Source organism: Dermacentor silvarum, chromosome 7 (genome assembly GCF_013339745.2).
Source record: "Dermacentor silvarum isolate Dsil-2018 chromosome 7, BIME_Dsil_1.4, whole genome shotgun sequence".
Classification (NCBI taxonomy): Eukaryota; Metazoa; Arthropoda; class Arachnida; order Ixodida; family Ixodidae; genus Dermacentor; species Dermacentor silvarum.
The window spans coordinates 17,318,754-17,339,144 of record NC_051160.1 but is presented as its reverse complement, the minus strand read 5'-3'; the positions used below and the strand labels follow the sequence as shown (position 1 = coordinate 17,339,144).

The 20,391-nt window shown below is 46.5% G+C and overlaps 1 protein-coding gene across 1 annotated transcript; it reads right to left on the bottom strand.

The window, feature by feature from the left end:
- Positions 1-1,563: 1,563 nt before the first annotated feature.
- Positions 1,564-18,833, bottom strand: LOC119457636 (carboxypeptidase inhibitor SmCI-like). The gene is made up of 6 exons (XM_037719267.2): positions 18,687-18,833; positions 16,739-16,966; positions 9,584-9,760; positions 6,782-6,955; positions 3,914-4,093; positions 1,564-1,819 (listed from the first exon to the last, which is right to left on the bottom strand). The coding sequence occupies exons 1-6, from the start codon at positions 18,727-18,729 to the stop codon at positions 1,788-1,790; spliced, it is 834 nt and encodes a 277-aa protein (XP_037575195.1). The 5' UTR covers positions 18,730-18,833; the 3' UTR covers positions 1,564-1,787.
- Between the last annotated feature and the right edge of the window lie 1,558 nt (positions 18,834-20,391).

Here is a 20,391-nt window from a genome sequence, read left to right as displayed (position 1 = left end):
TTAAACACAAAATGTATCAGATTCGAGCGCACGAATACTACCGGGAATGGCACATCTGGCTATACATAGTCAAGACATTTATTTAGAGTGGAATAACTTGATCTGCTTCCGCATATGCTGCTCAATTACCAAGCGCCTAAACCGCATAGGGCCCGAGACGAATAAAACCTCCACGTATATATAGACCTGCTTTTGGCAAGGGGCAAGTTTCCTTAAATAGTGCTGTAGAGATCAAATCTCTTTTAAATCGCTTAGCTTTCTTTGGAAAACTAACTGCGATTTCTTCATGTCCCACCATTTTCATCGGCAGAACACGAAGTTAGCGTAAACAGCCAGGTGGTACGGTACTACCCTGAGGTGGCACCGGTGGTAAGTGCAGCATTCTGCCCTCGCCACCACTCCCTCGTTTTGAGACGCCGTCGTTCAGACACTGGGCATCTGGTCAAAGACGCTGAAGCTGTACGGGTTTCCAAACTGAACCCCGAGGAAGTGGTTCTCGAAGCACCGATGAGTTACCGCGCACGGGTACTTGGGTAACCCTAACCGCATGGGTAACCCATAACCCATAACCCACAGTGCAACATAATGCCATAAATAAATGTATCGAAAGCAAATCGAAAAAAAATTCGATTTGCTTTGGAAGATGTGCTTCACACTTCAGTATGCATTCGCTTGTTAAATGTACATGTCGAGTGCGCACTTCGAGAAGAATGCTTAGCTTAAGATAGGAAAATATGCATCGTACACAAACACTCCAATCACACGTCGAAAGTGTCTTTCGATAGACGCACGGAAATAAAGATTAAATTAAATAAAATTATGGGTTTTTACGTGCCAAAACCACGATCTGATTATGAGGCACGCCGTAGTGGGGGACTCTGGAAATTTAGACCACCTGGGGTTCTTTAACGTGCACCTAAATCTAAGTACACGGGTGTTTTCGCATTTTGCCCCCATCGAAATGCAGCCGCCGTGGCCAGGATTCGATCCTGCGACCTCGTGTTCAGCAGCCCAACACCATAGCCACTGAGCAACCACGGCGGGTGGAAATAAAGATTCGGAAGATATGTAATATACTTAAACATATACCGCCCTGTCGAAATTACTGCTCAAAAATACATGATGCGTACTACATTACTTTGGGAAAATGTGTACCGTCGAAAGTTCCTGTAGAAATTATCTTTCTAAAGACGTACGAAATTTAAAAATGCAAGTATAAGTGCAGCGTATCATACATTAGTATTAACCGTCCTGTCGAAAGTACATGTTGGAAGCACTGTTTGATAATACCTTTCAAGAGTTTAAATAATTTACGGACAGAAGTGAGACCCCACGGTCTCAGAATCGTCAGCAGCATTTGACGCGCTCCAGAGCACACTTTAAGCAGGCGTCGCGCATATACCGTTGGCCCAGGAGCCGAGCACTTGGCACACGTGTCTGACACATGTTGTCAAACCCCAGGCCCAAGTGATGGATGTTCTAAGGACCGTTCGAGCCGGAATACTCCGGCGAGATGCTTCCTATATTCCCGGGTGGAAGTTGGGGTAAGAAAGAAGATACAAGTTACTCTTTCGAACAACTTTGAAACGTGCTTTTATTTGAGCACGCTGTAATTTACGCAAAATCAATTTGTTGCTCGGAATTCTTTTTGAGCTTTGGGTATTGAAGCAACGCGTTGTCGTACCACCCTTGGCACTTGCGACTCCAACGTAGACGAAGATGACTTCTGGCAAGTGGTGCAGTGAATGCAAGGTCGCTGGAGCTGGGATATTGTGTGTGCAGGCAGTTCATTGAAAAGTGAATCTCGGTATGTGTTTTCCTGTAAAAAATAGTAAGAAACAAGATTGACTGCAGGCACCGAGCTCTTGCGCTGTCGTTTGAAAAACGTTTCCTGTAGTAGCGAAAGGTTTTTTTCCTTCTTCTTCTTTTTTTTTTTTTTTTTTTTTTGCACGTGGAGAGATTACGCCAGAAGAGATGGGCACATAGAAGATCGAAAATTATCTGCTACTGTTTAGGCCCTACTCCGTCGTACCGCCTTCTCTGTAGTTTGTACGATGGTCAAGGATAGTGCCATATATTCCTACGATAGGTAAGGCGTATTGCAAAAAAAAAAGGAGTAAATTGCCAGCTTATAAATATGGTAAGTATGTAATTACATTAAGCTTATACGTACATTTCTTTTACTTCAGGAGGATTGCTTCGTGTTGTTAACAGAGTTTAGCAGCGTATATTAGGCCTAGCATGAGCAATGTCAAACGCACAACAAAACTGTTGGCAGCAATAGGAATCAAGTTGTCTTGCTTATCGTATTTTAATAAATAGAACATGCGACGTCCACACAACAGGGCAGACAGTAGGAGCCACCTTAACGGCAGTGAAATGTCAGGCACATAATAACGATCAGTTTACGCAGAAATGAAGAACGTATTATACTAATTTAACCATATAGCGCCCGTAACGAAATATGCCAAATGACACAGTATAATGTGAGCTAAGCACTTTTCCGAGAGGCAAGCATACGTTTCAGAATTTCTGCTATATTCGTTCTCAATTCGAGAATGCAATTGCAAAGGCCAAGTTAAAGCAGAAAGCTGGGCTAGTTGGTTTGAATACTCTGATATAGTTACAGTGGCAGAAAGCGGGCAGACTAAGGCATGCATATATACATGTGATCGTTCGTTCTGTCTTCTTCGTGTGTCATGTCCGTCTTTTCCAGCGCGGTAAATACGTCCGATAGTTGCAAATGCCTCTCAAATATTGCACAAGGACACGTGTCATAAAATAGCCTTGTTTGATGTTCTGGATCTTTCATTTCCCCTGGTATCCTTCGGATTGCTTATAGGCGCTGTCATGTCCTTAACTTCCTCCCCAGAAAGCACCGTGCACCCTTTCACACTATTGGCGGTAAGGAGAGGATGGTTTTTTTTTTTTTTTTTTTTTTTTTTTTTTTTTTTTTTTTTTTTTTTTTTACGTTACGGAGGTGATGGCGATGGTCGCTGTCCATCAAAGCCCTTTTCGTGCTTCCCTGTCTGGCTTACAAGAACAAGGTAATCCTCCGACTTTGTCCCCCACGAACTACTCCCCACGAAGTGTAAAATTCAACGGAGCGACTCGCCAATGTTGCTCCGCTTAACACTCCTGAAGAGGTGCAACATGTTTCGAGTAACCCCCTGCCGCTATACACTGTAAAATAAGTAACACCCTTAAAAGTCAATGAGGGTGTAAATCGGTCTATTACTCACATCCTTACACCCAAAAAGGGTGTACAGGTGTGAGTTAAGGACATATTTACACCCTTATTCACTTTTAAGGTTGTAAATTATTTTGCAGTGTACTTGTCTTTGAAGCCGGCACTATACACTTGCAGTGCGACTCGAGCTTGAAGCTGCGGACACATTTCGGCCTGTGTCAAAGAACCACCTGTGCGCGCGAAAGCGCTGCTGATGTTTCTGAATTCCACAAGCCTTGATGACGCTTTGTGAATATCTTTATGGCGTACGTGTGTGTCTTTGACTGTACGTGCTGTATGTGTGTGCATGAGATCACTGTGTATAGCAGGGGTTCCCAAATCTGGCCAGAGGGACCCCACCTACCTCCTTAGTATGTCATCTTACCTCACCTGTAATCAGATGAGGTAAGTCTAAGTTAACGCGTCATGAAAGAACTGCGATTAAGATGATTACTTCGAGTGCGTAGTCAATAATATTGTTGACTAACGTCTTGTGCGAATGGCACGGGAGCATCTTTAGTCAGTGCAACTTAAAGACACAATGTTTTAATTACTATCGAAGCACTGAAAAAAAAAAACACGTCATTCATGAATGTGGAAACTACTGCGTTAAATTAACCCCTGTATACCAAGGTTTCCTCACGCAATAAACCAAGAACTCGTAGGTAAAAAAGTGACGCTCACTCATGCACACTCGCTCGCATTCTGCCTTGGTCAAAAACCTATTGTACTTCGGTGCCGCACTCTTACGAAAAAACGTCCTTGTTGGTCTGCACTCGTTCTTCACTGCGTCGTAAAAGTAGGTCACTATGAGTCTGAAGAATGCGAAATTCTCTTCGGTGTGTTTCAAGCACCTGGAATCCCCTGAAAAAAAAAGTAAACAATATTGTTTCCCACTCTGACAGCTTATTTCCGTGCAGTGCATCTGCTTTGCCCTCTCTACGGCTGAGTCGAAATTTCCAGTAGGCTACTGTTTTGCTGTTCACACGCGCGAAGCTATAAAAGACGACGCGCAGTCGCGAGCTTCAGCATTCAGCCTCATAAGTGTCGAGCTGCTGAGTCTTCGCGATTCGTTACGAGCAGCTTGTCGACCTGACTGCTCTTTACGTAGCGATGCAGTTAAACGTTTTGTCGTTCGTTCCGTCGCCTCATATCTTTCTGGCTCTCCTCCGCTGCTGGTCAAGCTCCAGAATGCTGGACCAGCGCTACCGCTTGGGACTATAGAGAATTCCTTTGTAACATGGCTATATGCCATGCGTTTCACGTAACTAGAACCAAAGCTGAAAAACCACGTAGAATCTCCTGCGGGGGTTATCTGAAAGATGCGTAAGCATTTTCTTAGTAACGACGTGGTGTTCAGTGGTCACACGCTAGTCTGTTTCGAATAATTGCGAGAACGACCGCGAAGGAATCGTGAAACGGAGAAGCGCGGTTGCAACACCGAACTTTTAAGTGAGACCTGCACGAGACGACGTAGAAGAGGTGAGTATAGAAGCGATGTTCACTCGTGTTATAGATAGCCCGCAAAGGATATGATGTGGACGTGGGGTGAAATGACGAGGGAGATGTAGGAAATTAATTAAATGTACGCAACATTTATTATGTGCACTGCCTCTCGCCGGTTGGTTCTAGTGCAGGTGGCGGCGCCAGGTGCGCTGATGACGTTCCGATCATTATAAGCCGTTATCGCTCTTTAGCGCATTATCCGCCCGCGTCGAATCATTAAGAACCGTGATCAACCATGCACCGGGGGCAGCTACGTCTGGCGCGGCGGCGCGGGCCGTATATCTTGAAAGTGATGTGCGATGCGGACAGAGAGTGCCGACTGCTGATAACTTGGCGCGCTGTATTTTCGCCGCTCACTTAGCGTTGGAGAGAGGCGCGCGGGTCCAGTGAGTGAGTACAAACTTTATTTAAGTCCCGAGGAGAAAGAATTATATTTGAAAAACGATCTGCGGAACGGGCAGAGTGCGGCATGTGCCGAGAGCTCCGTGGGCGCTGTGTTCTCGCCGCCTCGTTCGCGTCGAAGCGACGGGAAGCGCGAAAGTACAGTCGCTCGCTGCTGCGGGCTCTGTCTTACGGGATCGTCTTACGGAGCGATCGTCTTACGGGAGGAAGGGACGGGCGGACACGGACAGTTTTCTCGTTGGGTAAGCTTAGAAATGCTTACGCATTTAAAATAGTTACGCTGTAGGCGAGTAAGGCCAACGGCGTATAGTTCGTAGTCGTCTTGAGTTACTCAAGGCTATTTTTCTGAAGAGAGATTTGTTAGCTAGCTGCACTTCAAAAAAAATTTGCCTGATTATCTCGAGACTCAAAGCGTTCGAAACATTGATGTCTTAGTTAGCTTTCCATTTAGGTCAGAGCACAATGCAGGAAAGTATATACAACACTTTGCCATAACAGGACTAATGCCACATTCACACTAGGGCATTCGGCGTCTACAGTGACCAGAAACCTCGTGCCGCCGAAATGCCATGTCGTTCATATTGCCTGCCCATCGCGCTACCGGAGCTCTCGAAAAAGAGACGATGAGAGCGGCGATGGTAGCTAGGTCCGGCCCACTCTAATGACTCGCGTTGTGATTGGTCCGTCGCAAGGAATTCCGGCGGCAGCGGCGGCGAAAATCGGTCTGTGGAACCAATCGGCGCGGAGAGGGTCTGTTCGGCGAAACTCGGCGCCGCCGAATTGGATTCCGCGCCGCTGCAGACGCCGGATGCCCTAGTGTGAACGTGACCTAAGGCGATGATATGGTGCCTCACTGTGTTGCATTAACGCCGTATAGACTCGTGTAAGGGCCGCTTTTTCTTTTTTTTTTTTTTCCTCGCAATTTTGACAAGATGCGGCCCTTACACGGGAGCGAACCGGCGTGCGCGCATTGGCGAAATTTCGCCCACGTTGCGTACTTCCGCGTGTCGCTCCGAACCTTTTAGTTCGGTCCCGTACAAGGGCCGCTATTAGATGGTTCTAGATGCTAGATGCCACTACTAGATGGTTCTTGCCATCTGGTAGCGCGGCACGCGGAAGAACGCAACGTGCGAAATTTCGCCAATGCGCGCACGCCGCTTCTTGGCACCGAACGTGATTGCTGCTGCGCTGTATTTTTTTTTTCTCTCCAAATCTGGGCCGTCCAAATCTGGACCAACTCTGGGCCGTCCAGCGGGCCGAGGAAGCCGCCAGAGCTCAAGGGCTCGTGGCCGACACCTAGGCAGGGGTATTCGCCCAAATACCCGAATAACTCGCCGGATTATAAATAAAGTTATCGTTCTTTCGTTCATTTCCAAATTTTGGATGCCAAGTTTGGGGTGCGGCCCTTACACGGGCGCGGCCCTTACACGAGTCTATACGGTAATAAAACGAAAAAAAAAACGCGAAGGAATGCGTGTAAAAGTCACGCCACCGTGGATATATATTGGTTTATGTTGCCGCGGGGACCTTCAGTCCATATATCCGCTGCCACAACGACCGCCCACAGTGAACTGGTAAATGAAAATGCGCTGTGGCATCCACAGCTGCAGAAAATAAAGATGGTGACAAAATTCTGAACATTACTTGCGCACGTCATCAAGCAGCTGTGTGCACTTTTGAAGTTGTTTCGGTTTCCACCGCACCCGGTGTAGTTGAAGGCCTCGCAAGCTCTGAACGACGGGTTGTAGCCGAAGCGCACCTCCTTCCACAGGCAGTTGCCTTCGTCTATAGGCAGATTGCAAATTTCATCCATGAATTCTATGGAAAGTAAAAGCAAAAAAATATATATTATTCAGCATTCGTAGTACCAGCAGGGCAGCTAGCCCTAGTGTATTGTAATATTCATCAAACAGCGAACGAGGACGCTGTCAACTTGACAGGCGAATTGAAGTTTTCCGAATAATAGAGGACTTGTAAATGGAGCTGGCACTAAAGAATGGGGTAGGAGCGGTGTTGCAAAGCTCAAAAGTCATTTTTTCGCTAACTCGGATAAAGAAATTCCCTAGATTCTCCCAGATTTTTGTAAGATACGGGTTTTCAGTTCGTCAATGTGGTTTCTGTAAAGACAAATGTCTTGTTGTTCAAATAGACTGAAAATTTATGGTTAAAATTTATTTCTAAGCTTGTTTTAAAACATTTAAATAATGAAGACGGTGCACTAAATCTGGATGATGTCTCAGTGAAAATTGTGCCAACAACGTAGCCTCCTGCTTAAAGTCATAATAACAGAAGACGTCATCACGTTAATACTATGCTCTACATGGAAAACAAGTTTGGGCAACAGCAAACTGCCCATGTTGGCACGGAAAATCTTACTCGAATTGTAAGGGCACCGGACTACGCTTACCGAATGTTGCAGTGTCAAAACAGTTGGCCATTTCGCGACTCTAATGTGAAGTATTTGCAATAATTTTTGTTTGCATGCCGCGACGTACTGACGTATCACGATCGCACTTACGCGCTTACACGTCATTTGCAACACAGCACGCAGATACGCGGCTCTTTAGAGCGCAGCTCTTAGGCGCCCGTTCCGGCGGCGAGCGTCGTCGTCCCTCGTAACCGAGCGAACGAGCACAGCGAAGGATGATAGAGCGAGCGCGTAGCGCAGCGGCGGATGAAAGACGGCGATAGCGAAGAGAGCGCGAGGAGGAGGGTGTGGCGAAAGCGTGAGACGAAAAGCGTAGTGCCGCGCAAGACGGGCTCTACGGCGACGATGGCGACGAGACGGCGCCAGAGTAGCGCGCGGCGTCTGTTCACCGATGACGTCAACGAAAAGGCATGCGACGAGCGCGTCCACCGATGCCATATATGGAAACAAAGCGCTGCATGAGCGGAGGTCTGTCTGCGGCAGCTGCTGTGAATCGCGCCCATGCGTCACCCGCCCGCTGCCTATTGCGATCTCCCGATTAGCGAGGCAGTCGCGCCGCACTTGGCTCCGTTCGCGACGTGCCGCACGAGAAAGATTTTCCGCGCCAGCCAATATATCGCGAAATGAAAACACGTATAGAACTGCGCTCAAATTTCGCATTAGGGAGTAACGTAATCGTCGACGAATCTTTCAATAGGTGCTCAAATTCAAGCATATGCGTTGTTCGCATTTCAATCCGTACTCGTAGTACACACGTAATTTTGTGAAGTTTTAGAATCTGTCCGTGACCTACAGTGAACGTTTACTCAAAGGAGTTTTTCTCTTTTATTGCGATAGCAAATATATGGACACTCAAAAGCAGATTTCTGCCGTCGGCGTCGCCGTCGCCGTCGCCGTGAGGTTCCGTATGACGTCAATCGAGATGAAATCGTCGCCGCGCGCCGCCGAACGCTGTATGTGCGAGTGAAAGGGAGCGAGGGACGCGCTCTTTCACGGCGAGTGAACGCACGGCGGAGAACAAACGCGCGTTCTGCGCCGTGCTTCCTTGAGGGCTGCAGAAGTAGGCGTCTCTTTCCTCCTTTACAATCATCATATATGTAGAGCAAACGCGCCTTCTTTCGACGCGCGAGAGGCCGTGGGGGAGGGGGGGAGGGGGGGAGGGGAGGGAAGGGAGACGACGTTTAGCTGCGGCACCAAATGCCTATTTATATCAGAGGCTCCGGCAACAGTCACCAACGCCGCAGGCATTTTGAGCGAACGCGGGAAAAACGCCGACGGCGTCGACAACAGTTCTGCGCGTTGCCGGTGCTGCTGCATGTCCAAATTTATACAGCTGATAAAGCTAATATCATTACTCCGTATAGCTCTCTACAAATTTGCTATCGCAATTGATGCTTCGCCTTTCAGGTGAAACTGCGACAACTTTTTTTTTTCAGATGTTTTCATATTTGCGAGTACAAGGTGGACCACGTCATTCTTCGGCCGCACCGGCAATCAAATCATTTTCCACAGATGACAGATGGACAGATTGCGCACTCACACTTTTCTGCACCCAGTCAAGCGATGTCTGCCGATTAGTACGTAAATTACTCTCTCCCTGCAGTTCTCCCGGGTTTTCCAGTTACTTTTGTGCTTCAATGCATAAAACAGCGTTTTTCTCAAAAAGGGAACTGGAACGCCCATGCATTTCGTCGGACACTTTGAAAATTAATATCTCAGAACTGGTTCACTCCTGAGAATTCGTTCCAAGTGGATACGCCTTGCGAACTCAGCGGCTATAATTCGTAGATTGAAAGATGTGCCGTAAAACAGATAATTAAAAAGTTCATTAGCGTAATTATGTTAATCATTCAATTAGGCGTTTTGATATCTCGTGGAAGTAATGGCCGCTTCATCGAGTAGTTTAGATCAATGATTATAATTGTGCTATCTGCCACAAGCAATTTTTAAAAATTTGGTGCAGCTAAAATGAAACACGGTATACGGTGCCCCTTGAAAAGCCTGTAAAGCCTGCTTACCTGCGCATTCCTGAATGCATTCAAACATTGTGCGGAAAACGTTACTGTTTGGATCACAACCACCGTACCGAAACATTTCGCACTTTCTTGTGTCAGGGTTGAACCAAAAACGAGGCTCCGCGTGTTTCCAACACAAACTTTCATTCTTGGCAGTGGCACACATTCCGTAATGCTTGTCTGTGCAGGTGTAAAAGAGAAAACAAGAAGCATAATCATGTCATTAAAAGCTGGTCATTATATGCGCACGACAGAAGTTAGATGTGCGAGAAAAAAATAGCAAATGTTCCTCTCTACTACGAAAACGATAAACGCTATGGTAATCGCGGAAAGAAGGTAAAGATAGTGACGAACAAGGCACAAAACCCAATACGGTTTCAACTGGGGCTAATAGGCATGACGTCGTTCTGTTTACCGCGCTATACTGTCAGTTTCTTTTTTGTCCTTCGTGTAATTGCATATAGTGAAGTAAACAGACCGACACAAAACCGAGCAGGCACGTTCAAAGCACGGAAGCTGACGAACGCGTACCTCGTGGAGTTCAGGACTGATATTCTGAACACTGTCCAAGTTCAGGCGCAAGACAGCGCTACAAAACGCGGACAGACAAGACGGGGTAAGAAGGTATGCATACAAGAAGGTATATAAGATCAGAAGGTAGCCAACACACGCGCTGACCACACGACGCTTAATTGTGTTGCGGTCCTTCCTATCTGCGCTCGTCTTGCCGTGTTGTCTCGCACCTCTGAAGCCTCCTTTTAGGGGCGAAGCTCCTTATGGCGGCACCCGTTCCGTCCCCGTCGTAGTAGTAGTAGTAGTGTGTAACCAGTCTGAGAAAAATGAGAAAAAAATTCCGAAGTTGTGTCCGTAGCGCGGAATCGAACCAGGGACCCCTCGCTTCCGAGCGCGCGGCGTTAGCCCACTACGCCACGAAGCGGACATGGACAAACGCACCACGATGGCTATAAATACCCAACATTAACGAAAGGCCGCGCTTCTAGCGCGTTTCTAACGCGTTTGTGCTAGCGCGTTCCGGCCCGTGTAAGAAGCTGGTGTAAGACGCTGTGGCCTCTCCACCTTACCTTCAACGCGTTTCGAACGCGCTGCCCAAGGCGGTGGCAAGTCAAGTTCAAGTCGAGTTGCGTTTATGAATACGGGGGGTATACTCTCTCAGCAGTCATGTGATGGCGTCGGCAAACGCGGTGCACGTTCCGGCATGTGTAAATGGCTGCGTAAGACGCTGTGGCCGCTCCCCCTTACTAGAGAGTACTGCACGTTTCTAACGCGTTTGTGCTAGCGTCCCCTTAAGCGGGAGATCCGATGATTCCCTCCGGAGCTTCGCCCACTCATCATCATTCACCTCGTGGATCTGCTGTCCTTTTTTTCCTTTTTTCCCAACCTTGCGGCCGTCACAGCAACATGCTTGAGCAAAAGGTGCAATAAGGCATGTTTTAAACCAGCCATCTCAGAGGCCGTGCTGCGCCAACTAGGTGAACATTGCGCCCTGATGCAGTTCATTTCTCCCAATTGCGCGTCATGATTTCGTTTTGAGTCAAATTGAAAGTTCCACGCAACCACCACGTGAGCTAATCAGAGCTGGCAAGATGGCGAATTCGTCATTACGCAGTGCCACTTAGGTTGTCTTGTTTTGTGTAAGCCCTTCTCCGGTTGACTCGGCGCTGTCTATATACCGTGTGTCCCAGCTAACGTTAGACAAGCTGCTCAAGAAAAAAAGAAAAAAGGAAAGATTATAAATACGCGGTGCAAGATACAATTATGAGACCTGCGGTGTTCTGTCGTGAGTGGTCTGAAAACTGAACACCGTAGGTCTTAAAATCGTCCCTTACACCGCGTTTTTTAACGCGATAGCGTTAAAGGCCCCGTGTCGCAGAAAATCCGGCGTCGGCGTCGGTCTCGGAGTCGGCGTCCGCGGCCGAGAAAATCATTCCGAACCACCGGAACCACGCAGGCCCTCCGCGTGGCGCAGAGGCGCTGGTCGACTAATCGAATTTCTCAAAGTGAAATGCGTCAGAAAAATCATAAAGTACGACGTAACCACAACCCACAGACGTAATAGCGTCGGATTGTAATTTTAATTTACGAGAAAACACAATTCTCTTCAACGCCCTGAAGAAGAAGGACCAAGAGGAAGGGGGAAGATAACAGCAGGACCCTCTGAAGCGGGGCGCCTCGCTGAGAGATGGCAAGCCGCCCTCCTCAGCGAGGCACCCGAGGACCAGGAGTGGGCCGTCCAGCGGGCCAGGGCCATTGCCGAGGATCTCAAAAGATTTTTCTCCGGCGATGAACCCCTGGCAGCCTAGCCCCGGGCACCAACAGCCTTAACCGCTGAACAAATAAAGTTTATTCCTATCCTATCCTTACGCGGAGACTCAAACACAAGCCCATTTTCCAGCATTTGTACCACTCATACAGCGGCGCGCCGCGGTTAGCTCCTTGCAAAAATACCATCCAGATGGCGCTCGCCTCCTCGGCAGCCTAGGGTGCCTCGATGCCCAGCGCCGCCGTCCAGGGTGGAGACAACCCCGCTGGCGCCGCCATATTGAGTCACACGACCGGAGACTCAGCTACGCTTGCGTTCATAAATAGTGTTACTCGCGGCGCACTTCCAAGTGATTTGCCTTGATGAGGATTTTTTTATCGGTATCGCATCTGCACATCTTTATAACCAATAGCCGTTAACTCGTCGAAGGTCCAAGACGTAAATGTATGGCGCCGGGAACATGCCCCAAGTTGCCTAATTCAATTTACATTTAACATGCCGTGTGTATGTTTGAAATACGCTCTATTTTTTTTTATTTTTTTTTGCGCTTCGATGCTTGGTATATAAGGTTTGCGACCCCCTGTGTGTGGAAGTTTTTCTTTTTCGCTGTTGCATTTTGGTTTACACGTCACGCCTCCTTTACCGTAGCCAGCCACTCGCGCACGGCGGTTATTTTCCCTTGCGTTGCGCGTGCTCTTCGCGTTCGTTGCAATTATTTGACGATATCTACGCGCAATTTTGTTTTTGTTTTTGCCCACAAAACTGTGTGCTTACAGGATTAAGCTGGTGTAAAAATAACTGCGATGTGAAAATAAGGTTTAGTTAGTGCTGTAGAGAAACATGTAACGTAACTTGTCTGTGTCAATCTTGCGTAGTACACACAAGAAACCAAACGATACACAAAATACATTTACTTATAATGTTTAGTACAATCAATCATGAAAGAGATATGTACATGAATAATTATATGTACTTTGTGGCGCCTGAAGGTTATGTTGAAAGACGAGATAAAAAAAATTCGCAAGGTAGGCTCGACACACAATTCGGGATAGTGAGAGTTTTTTTTTAATTTATTCATTACATAGGGGGGGGGGGGGGTCAAGTGAGTACATCAATCTTATTACACACAATATAAATCGCAAACAAGAATGCAAACAAGAAAACGCAACCGCGGGTAATATTAATCAAGATATCCAGCCAGAATACATCAGCTACCATCGAATACGTCGCATCAGCCAAACACATCGATGGCGAGTACAGAACATTTTATAAATAACCATTAGAACACTGATAACTACATTGAAAAAATAAACAACACTGCATACATATCGCGTACAAAAACCGTAAATCAAACTAAGACAGTCAAATACAGATTAGCAATGTTTTTCACTTCGAAAATATAGTCCATGATGTTGTAGGGCTGTTGACTTTAACAGACGGCGCCCTACCTGTCGATTTCCCTCGTACTGGTCCTCTTCAAAGTGTTTCTAAGTAGAAGTAAAACAACAAAAGTGATTATTGATATGAAAAGTTGCCTTGTAAATACAGAGAACCCATTACAGTGCTTAAAAATAAATTTTCGCAGAAGTAATGCTGTATTACCTCGCTTCACACGTTTCGAAGAAATGCACAGGCTACAACAGACACCATGCCAGAAAGCACCGAAACATTTTGGTCCCATGATGCCCCTTAACTCTACTACACCTGGGCATACCGTGCACAGGCATTTAAAGACCGTCACAGTACCCACTACGATCGGGAATGAGCACGAATGACCATCGGCTTACGAGCACCACGCTACAAATATATTCGTCTAAAAAATCAGCTATATAACGTAACAACCTGAGATCCGCAAGATATCTGCTGAAAACAGAGAAAATCACAATGCTTCGCTTGCCACGTACACAACAGCCGCTCTCCCCAGAAGAAGCACTGCGTTCTTTAGTCCCAAATAACCAGTAGCGAAAAAAGAAACTAAGGGGAAAAAAAAGAAACAAGAGACACACGATGTGTGCTTCCCGTGAAAAAGTAAAATAGGTGATTTACATGACGATTTGTAGCTAATGTAAGGCTATTTCGCGGTGAAGCATTTTCGTCACTTCTTAAAATAAGGGTACTACTCGCATAGACTGCGCTGATCAAAGCGGCAAAAGCCTATGCGACGCGCACTCGCAAACCATAGCATCGGTGCAGAGCTTAGTTCGTGAGCGAACGTAGGTACGTGAGCGAGGATCAGAGAATACTTTCTTATTTATGAAAAACACGATGCGATAGTCTAAACTTTCTTGACACTTACCTCGCAAATGTAGGAGCTATCCGTTGCCTTCCAGTGATACCGCTTTACTTGGGCTTCCCATCTCTTCCTTCGCTCTGGGTCCCAGGGGAAGCGTAAACAACGAAGCCCTTTACGCGTCGATCCGGTGCACTTGGGAACACAACAGCCCGTCATGTCGACTCGATGCACTTGACAAGCTTGTCATTCATGCGGCTGAACACTGTCCAGCAAGTAGAAGCGTCAGCGAAGCATCCGCGCGCACTGTGTCTCGAACTAAGCACCGGCACCAAGCACTCGCAACCGCTCGCTGTGACTCAAGATGGCGTCGCAGCGAGAAAGCACCCGGCGCGGGTGCGGTCAAAGGATGGCAGCACCCTGAACGGCGGCGCTGGCATCGAGGCACCCTACGGCAGCCTAGGGCGCCTCGATGCCAGCGCCGCTTCGAGGCACCCTACGCATCGAGACACCCTACGCATCGAGGCACCCTACGGCAGCCTAACGGCAGCCGCATGCGGAGGCGAAGTCGGACGAAGTTGGAGAAAAAAGAAAGCTGCAGTTGCCGGGAAGCCTGATAAGCAGCCAGGGATCTTTGAATGCTATCGCGTTCCACTAATAGTTTTTCTTCAATGAGTTGCCTAACGTTAGCTTGGACACCCTATATTTACGGGCTCGTTGCCGCATGATAACAAGAACAAGAAAATTATAAAAGAACCAAAGTAATAAAAATAAAAAGAAACGAAGGAAAAGAAGGTGCTGACATATAGCCGTCCGACTCCTACCGTTTCACGTCTACGAAGAACTGACAGTTTAGTTAGTTTGTATAATTTGTACCGATTGATGTAGCTATAGTGTGAGAGGAACAGAGAAAAGTCAAGAAGACACAGACAGCAGCCCTGAGGTTTTTTTCCCAGAAGAATACATGTTCCATCAGCCGATATAAGGAGCGTAGGAATCAAAAACTTATCTGTCGTGAGATGGGACTGTTATCCGCGCCTTACTGTTGATGAGTGTCTTTCGCGCTGAACGTTGACAAGTTTGACGTCTGCCGAGACATTTACCGTCTGGACAGGAGTCTAGTGTAGACAAGCGCTCAGCGGGAGGTTCAGATGATGCGTAAAAGACACTGACTTAGAGAACTCTCCTTATGGGATTAAAATGCATGCAGGCCCAGTCACTATTTAGGCGCATTAGCACACGGCTGCGAAAAAAAAAGCAATTTCGGCCGCTGCAGACCCCACTTATACCGAGGACATCTCGAGGAAATCTAAGGCGTTGATTGTATGAAGTGTTTCACTTCCTGAACGCTGTACGTTGCTATTCCTATTCATTCACTATAGAAAGCCAGCTGCTTCATTTAGAATGAACTATGCTAGATTAAGACTAATTATGTAATTAGGCGGAATGCAAAAATAATTTGAGTATCTCCAAGCGACGGCAAACAACATTACCTTGGTTCTGTCCGGCTGCGTGGCATTTGCATATTTTCAAATTTGGGTGCATGATTGTTGGATTTGTGCAGTCTCAGTACATCAGTGTTACAAATGTCGAATTGATATGATACACTGTAGTAAAGTTGGACTCATTGTTTACTGTGCCGGAATAGGCCTCGGCCTTTGAAAACTCTAACCAGCTTGTCTACATACAGTTAGATTATAGGGGTGGGCGAGTATATGGAATTTCTAATGCAAATCAAACAGTCTTTGTTATCCGATTCGTATTCGATTCGAGATTCACTATTCAAAGTTGTCCAATATTCATTTCCTTTGTGTGATAAACGAAGAACAGCAGTTGTAGCAGTTTACAGGGAGAAGGCTGATGCAAATGAAGACTCGTATGAAGTATTCTAGTGCATGAATTAACTACGGTAGTTGCGAGACGACCCAGTTTCTGAACAAACACATGGAGGATGTCACTTACACAAAATTTACCAGCCGTCGAGTTTTTATGTCTCTCCTTAGACAGCCTATACAATTCGCTATCTTTAGTTAGGGAAGGCAATTTGTTATTTGGGGAATCTCAGCATGTTTGAATTCTTACGAAACAACGCACGGTGTTGAAGTATTGCCCTTAGCTCCTTCAGCGAGCTCAACAGTCTATTACATGCATTTCATGGCGCTTTCTTCATTTTCCTTTATTACTGTCATGGTGCACCACATACTATCGTACTTTTTTTTTGTGTCTCATTTACAAGCTTCTCAGGTGAGCTAACATGCAGTTGAAGGCACTAGATCTTAAAAATATTGTAAATAAGCCTTTTGTTGACAACTAAACTTCCCGCAACCTTCCCACTAACTTTTTTTTTTTTTTGATATCGTGAATTTTTGGTATTCGACTGGATAGTCGAAGGTGCTTTTCCTTGAATATTCGTATACGATTCGAATCGGCAATATCGCTATTTGACCACGCCTAATTTAGGCCTTGTTGAAACTTATTTCGGGTGTCATGAAGGAACTGTTTCATTGACAAATTATTAAGGATTTCTAAGAATGGCAAAATACAAACGCAGGAACTGATAACGAGATATAAATCAACCTTTCCGAAAGGATAAACTGCATAGGACGACCTTTGACGAATATGTCGTCAAACGAAGTGTCGATCTCACCTCTGCAGAATTCGTTACAGGCTTTCTTTGATCCAAAACTGTTTCCGTGCTGGATATTTGTTTTCGAGAAGAAAGGTTCGCACTTCGTCGCAGTGACATTGTAGAACCACAGCTGATATTTTGTAGGCTTGTGGAAGATTTTAGGTGGCTTTTCGCATTTCAAAGGAGCGTACCTTGTTTTCCACTGTTCTTCCGAATAGTCGACTTCCGAGGAGACGAGACATAGACCTGCGTAGTTAGAGAGAACGGTCATTATTTCTCTGTACGTCATAAGCTACATGGTCATTACAGACATGCGCACATCGGCAAAGTAGAATTACTTTAGAAATTAAAGTGCATTGTCACGGTCTCTGTTTGGTGCTGCGTCCTGTCAGAAAAAAAAAGTCAATAGCCCCTCCCCTGTCGAGGAAATGGGGGTAAGTGAAGCTTGTCGTGTGTTTCTTCGGTGTTCCTCCGCACGAACTGCACTGACGACTACCACGTTGTGCTCGAACAACAACCGGTCACACGCACTGCAGCTGGCTCCTCTAAGTTCCAGTTGAGAAACTCGCGTTGAAACCTGGCCGTCGCACCGGGGAAGTTGGCGCTAGCGTTGCCGAGGCGCGCACCACCGTTGTCGGGTTCCTGGAGGGCAAGACGACGCTGACGTTTCGCCTGCGCTTCGGAAATCCTCACGCTATAATCGGCACGTCGACGACGAGCCCTTTCCCGAGCGAATTCACGGCGCCGTTGCTAAAACGCAGCCTGCTCCTCGGCGAAACGCACCACGCAGGCCTTCCCATCCGGTGCCGAAACTGATTTGAGGTGAGAGAAGTCCGGCGGAGCGCGCGCCAACCCCTTTTCCTTCCCTTTTCCTTCCCGCGACATACCAAACGACCCTGATTGGTCGCGCGCGTCACGAGATCCGGCGCCGGCGCAGATTTCCCGCACCTGCTTTTTCTTTTTTTCCTTTCTTTCTTCTCTTCTTTCTTTCTTGTCCACGGCTGATACCCACATATCCAATGCGGGTATGCATTTAGAAAAAGGTCCATTGTCGCCACTCTACTAAAAACTAGTCAGCTTATGAAAAACGTACAGAAGTCCTCCAATAGTTTAAGTGGCGCTAAATAAGACTAGTGCATTGCGCGAGCAGATGGTCATCACAAACGCAGACTGTAGGATCTATAACCCTTATTTTCATAGTTTTCATAGCTTCTCTGCCGTCGTAATAGATCGCCGATACATAAAACAGCGATTTTTAAATGCTGTAGTAAGCTATAGAATTATTTCATTTTATCCGCAACATTTCGTTCCAAAGATGACGCTAGAAAAAATAACTTTTGGGTGTTTACTGTTACAAGGCAACAAATAGCTGCGAAAGACGCCATAGTCTGGATGTATCCACAAGTTTTTTTCGAACGCCTAGGTTCATTCAACTTGCACCCAAATCGCGTCCACCAGTGTTATTGCATTCAGCTCATACCTAGGAATTTTAGATTGTTCCTTCGGCCATCTGTCGAACTCCACCGCAATGCACCAGCGTAACTCAATGGGCAGCATTTTCAGCAAGAAAAGCACATTTCAAAAGATCGGGCAAATGTGAACAAGTTTCAGTTAGCAACGTCGAGGAGGTATAACTCCCTTCCATTGACATACTTATTTACGACATTCACACGTAACTGCGCATGCTACGTTATATCGGTGTTTTAAACCTGCCCAATGCAGTCATACAAGCTCGCCCAAGTTTCCGCGCAGCAATGCTGAAACTGTAACTGCACTACATAAAAAAAAAACAAATTCTTAAAACAAATACGAAAACCGCAACGCAGTTATCCTGCCCAGATGGGCAGTAAGTGGGGAATGTGGTGAAGTAAGCATTGGATGTACGCTTTTTGAGACTTCGTGTTTGTTCTCATGTGAAGCGCAATTAAAGAGACTAAAGAAAACATACAGTGAGGTAAATACTCACCCGCCATAAAAAAGATCAACAGCGTACATCTTGCCAACCTCATGCCAAAGTGACCAGCGAACTTGCGCCAGGTACAGCCCAGGCTCGGCGTGAGACTATTGAGGTCGTGGCTTGAATCCCGACCCAAAGGGCACGGAGTGTTTCGCGTTATTAACAATTAAAGTGCACGCGTTAGGAAGCGAATAAAATTTATTGATATTTTCTTTTGCAGATACAATTGCTGGGCTCAACAAGTACCTCGTGTTGTTCATCGGCTTTTCCTTATTTTATTTTTTCGTAACTAGGTTTAAAAGAGACGCACTGCTGAAGCAGATGCATCTTGCGACATTCCCACTATAAGAAAAAGAAATGTCTTTCAAAGTTTTGAGTGTTGACAAGCGAACTTGCGCAGGAATCAATCATATTGCTCCTTCTTATCGGCGCGATGACGTTTCACTTTAAAAAAACTTGTTTACTCACTAGTCAGACAGGTCTGAAGCGTCTAAGGTTGAAAGGTGCCCGCTGCAGCTTAGAGTACATGTCACGCTTCATTTAGACTCTTCAATATAGTTCACTAATGCTGGTTCTCTTTCAAGGACTGTAACGATAGTTACGAATTTACTATAGGCTATTGCAACCTGTCATCGTTCTAAAGCAAAACCCTAACTTATGCTTCCGACAGTAAATAATTGTTCTCCACAGGCAAATAATTGATGGGCCCATAGCTCCCCCCTAGAAGGGGAGTATTTAGTTGGAGTATTACTTTAAGATTATAAGGTTTACTCCATGTCTGGGTAAAGCAGTATCTCCTTTCAATGGAAGAAAAGGGAGGAGAAAAAGACAGAGAGAGAGAGAGAGATTTACGGAGAGGCAGAGGTCGGCCTGTTCGATATCTGGCTCTGGCCTGCTACATTGCACAGGAGAATAGGGTCGGGGAGGAAAATTGGTGATGGTAGGAGAAGGAGGTGCGTTATATACAAGTCGCACTAGGTTGCGGATTCTCAAAAGCCGTGCGTCTAGCTCTGCAGTGGCTTGTAGAAAGCTATATCAGCTCTTGTAATCACGGCTGCGCTGCACATATGCGCAAGGACCAGGAGCAAAAATACGTTGATCATATATAGCGGTTTCCCGTCGACGCGTGCGATGGAAGAGAACCAGTTCCGGCCGTTCTCGCGCGTACCGATGACAAATGCGAGACGCGTGTGCAAGTACTTCTGCCACCGGACGGTGCATAAACAGTTTGGACCAGCGCCACTGCAACCTGAACGAAGCATGTTTAGTAACGCCCGGTAAGTGCGACACCAGGGTGAATTAAAAATAAATTACTAGGGTTTTACGTAGCCAAAACCACGATGCTGATCGTGAGGCACGTCGTAGTGGATGGGTCCGGAATTAATTTTGACCACCTGGGGTTTAACGCGCACCCAATGCACGGGCGTTATTGCATTTCGCCCCTCATCTAAATGCGGCCGCCGTGGCCGGGATTAGCAGTTCAGCGGCCGCCGTGACCGGCTTAGCAGCTCAACGCCAAAGCCACTACGCCATACTTATTTGGTTTGGTTTGATCTTGTAAGGCGTAGGAGGAACTTCATTTCTGGATTCCACTTATACAACTGCCTATGACGTCCACCTGATTGGGTCCCGCGTACAAACGTATTTGCGTATAACGCAACGAAGCAGGGTGTTTGTGTCTATTCGCGAGAACGCAATTGCGTACTTCAGAGAC

Excerpts from the sequence above, each read along its gene's own strand:
- LOC119457636 (XM_037719267.2), bottom strand. The coding sequence starts at position 18,729 with ATGAGGTTGGCAAGATGTACGCTGTTGATCTTTTTTATGGCGG. Across the intron at positions 16,967-18,686 it reads GTTGATCTTTTTTATGGCGG|GTCTATGTCTCGTCTCCTCG; the intron begins GTGAGTATTTAC and ends CTAACTACGCAG. Across the intron at positions 6,956-9,583 it reads ATGCATTCAGGAATGCGCAG|AATTCATGGATGAAATTTGC; the intron begins GTAAGCAGGCTT and ends TACTTTCCATAG.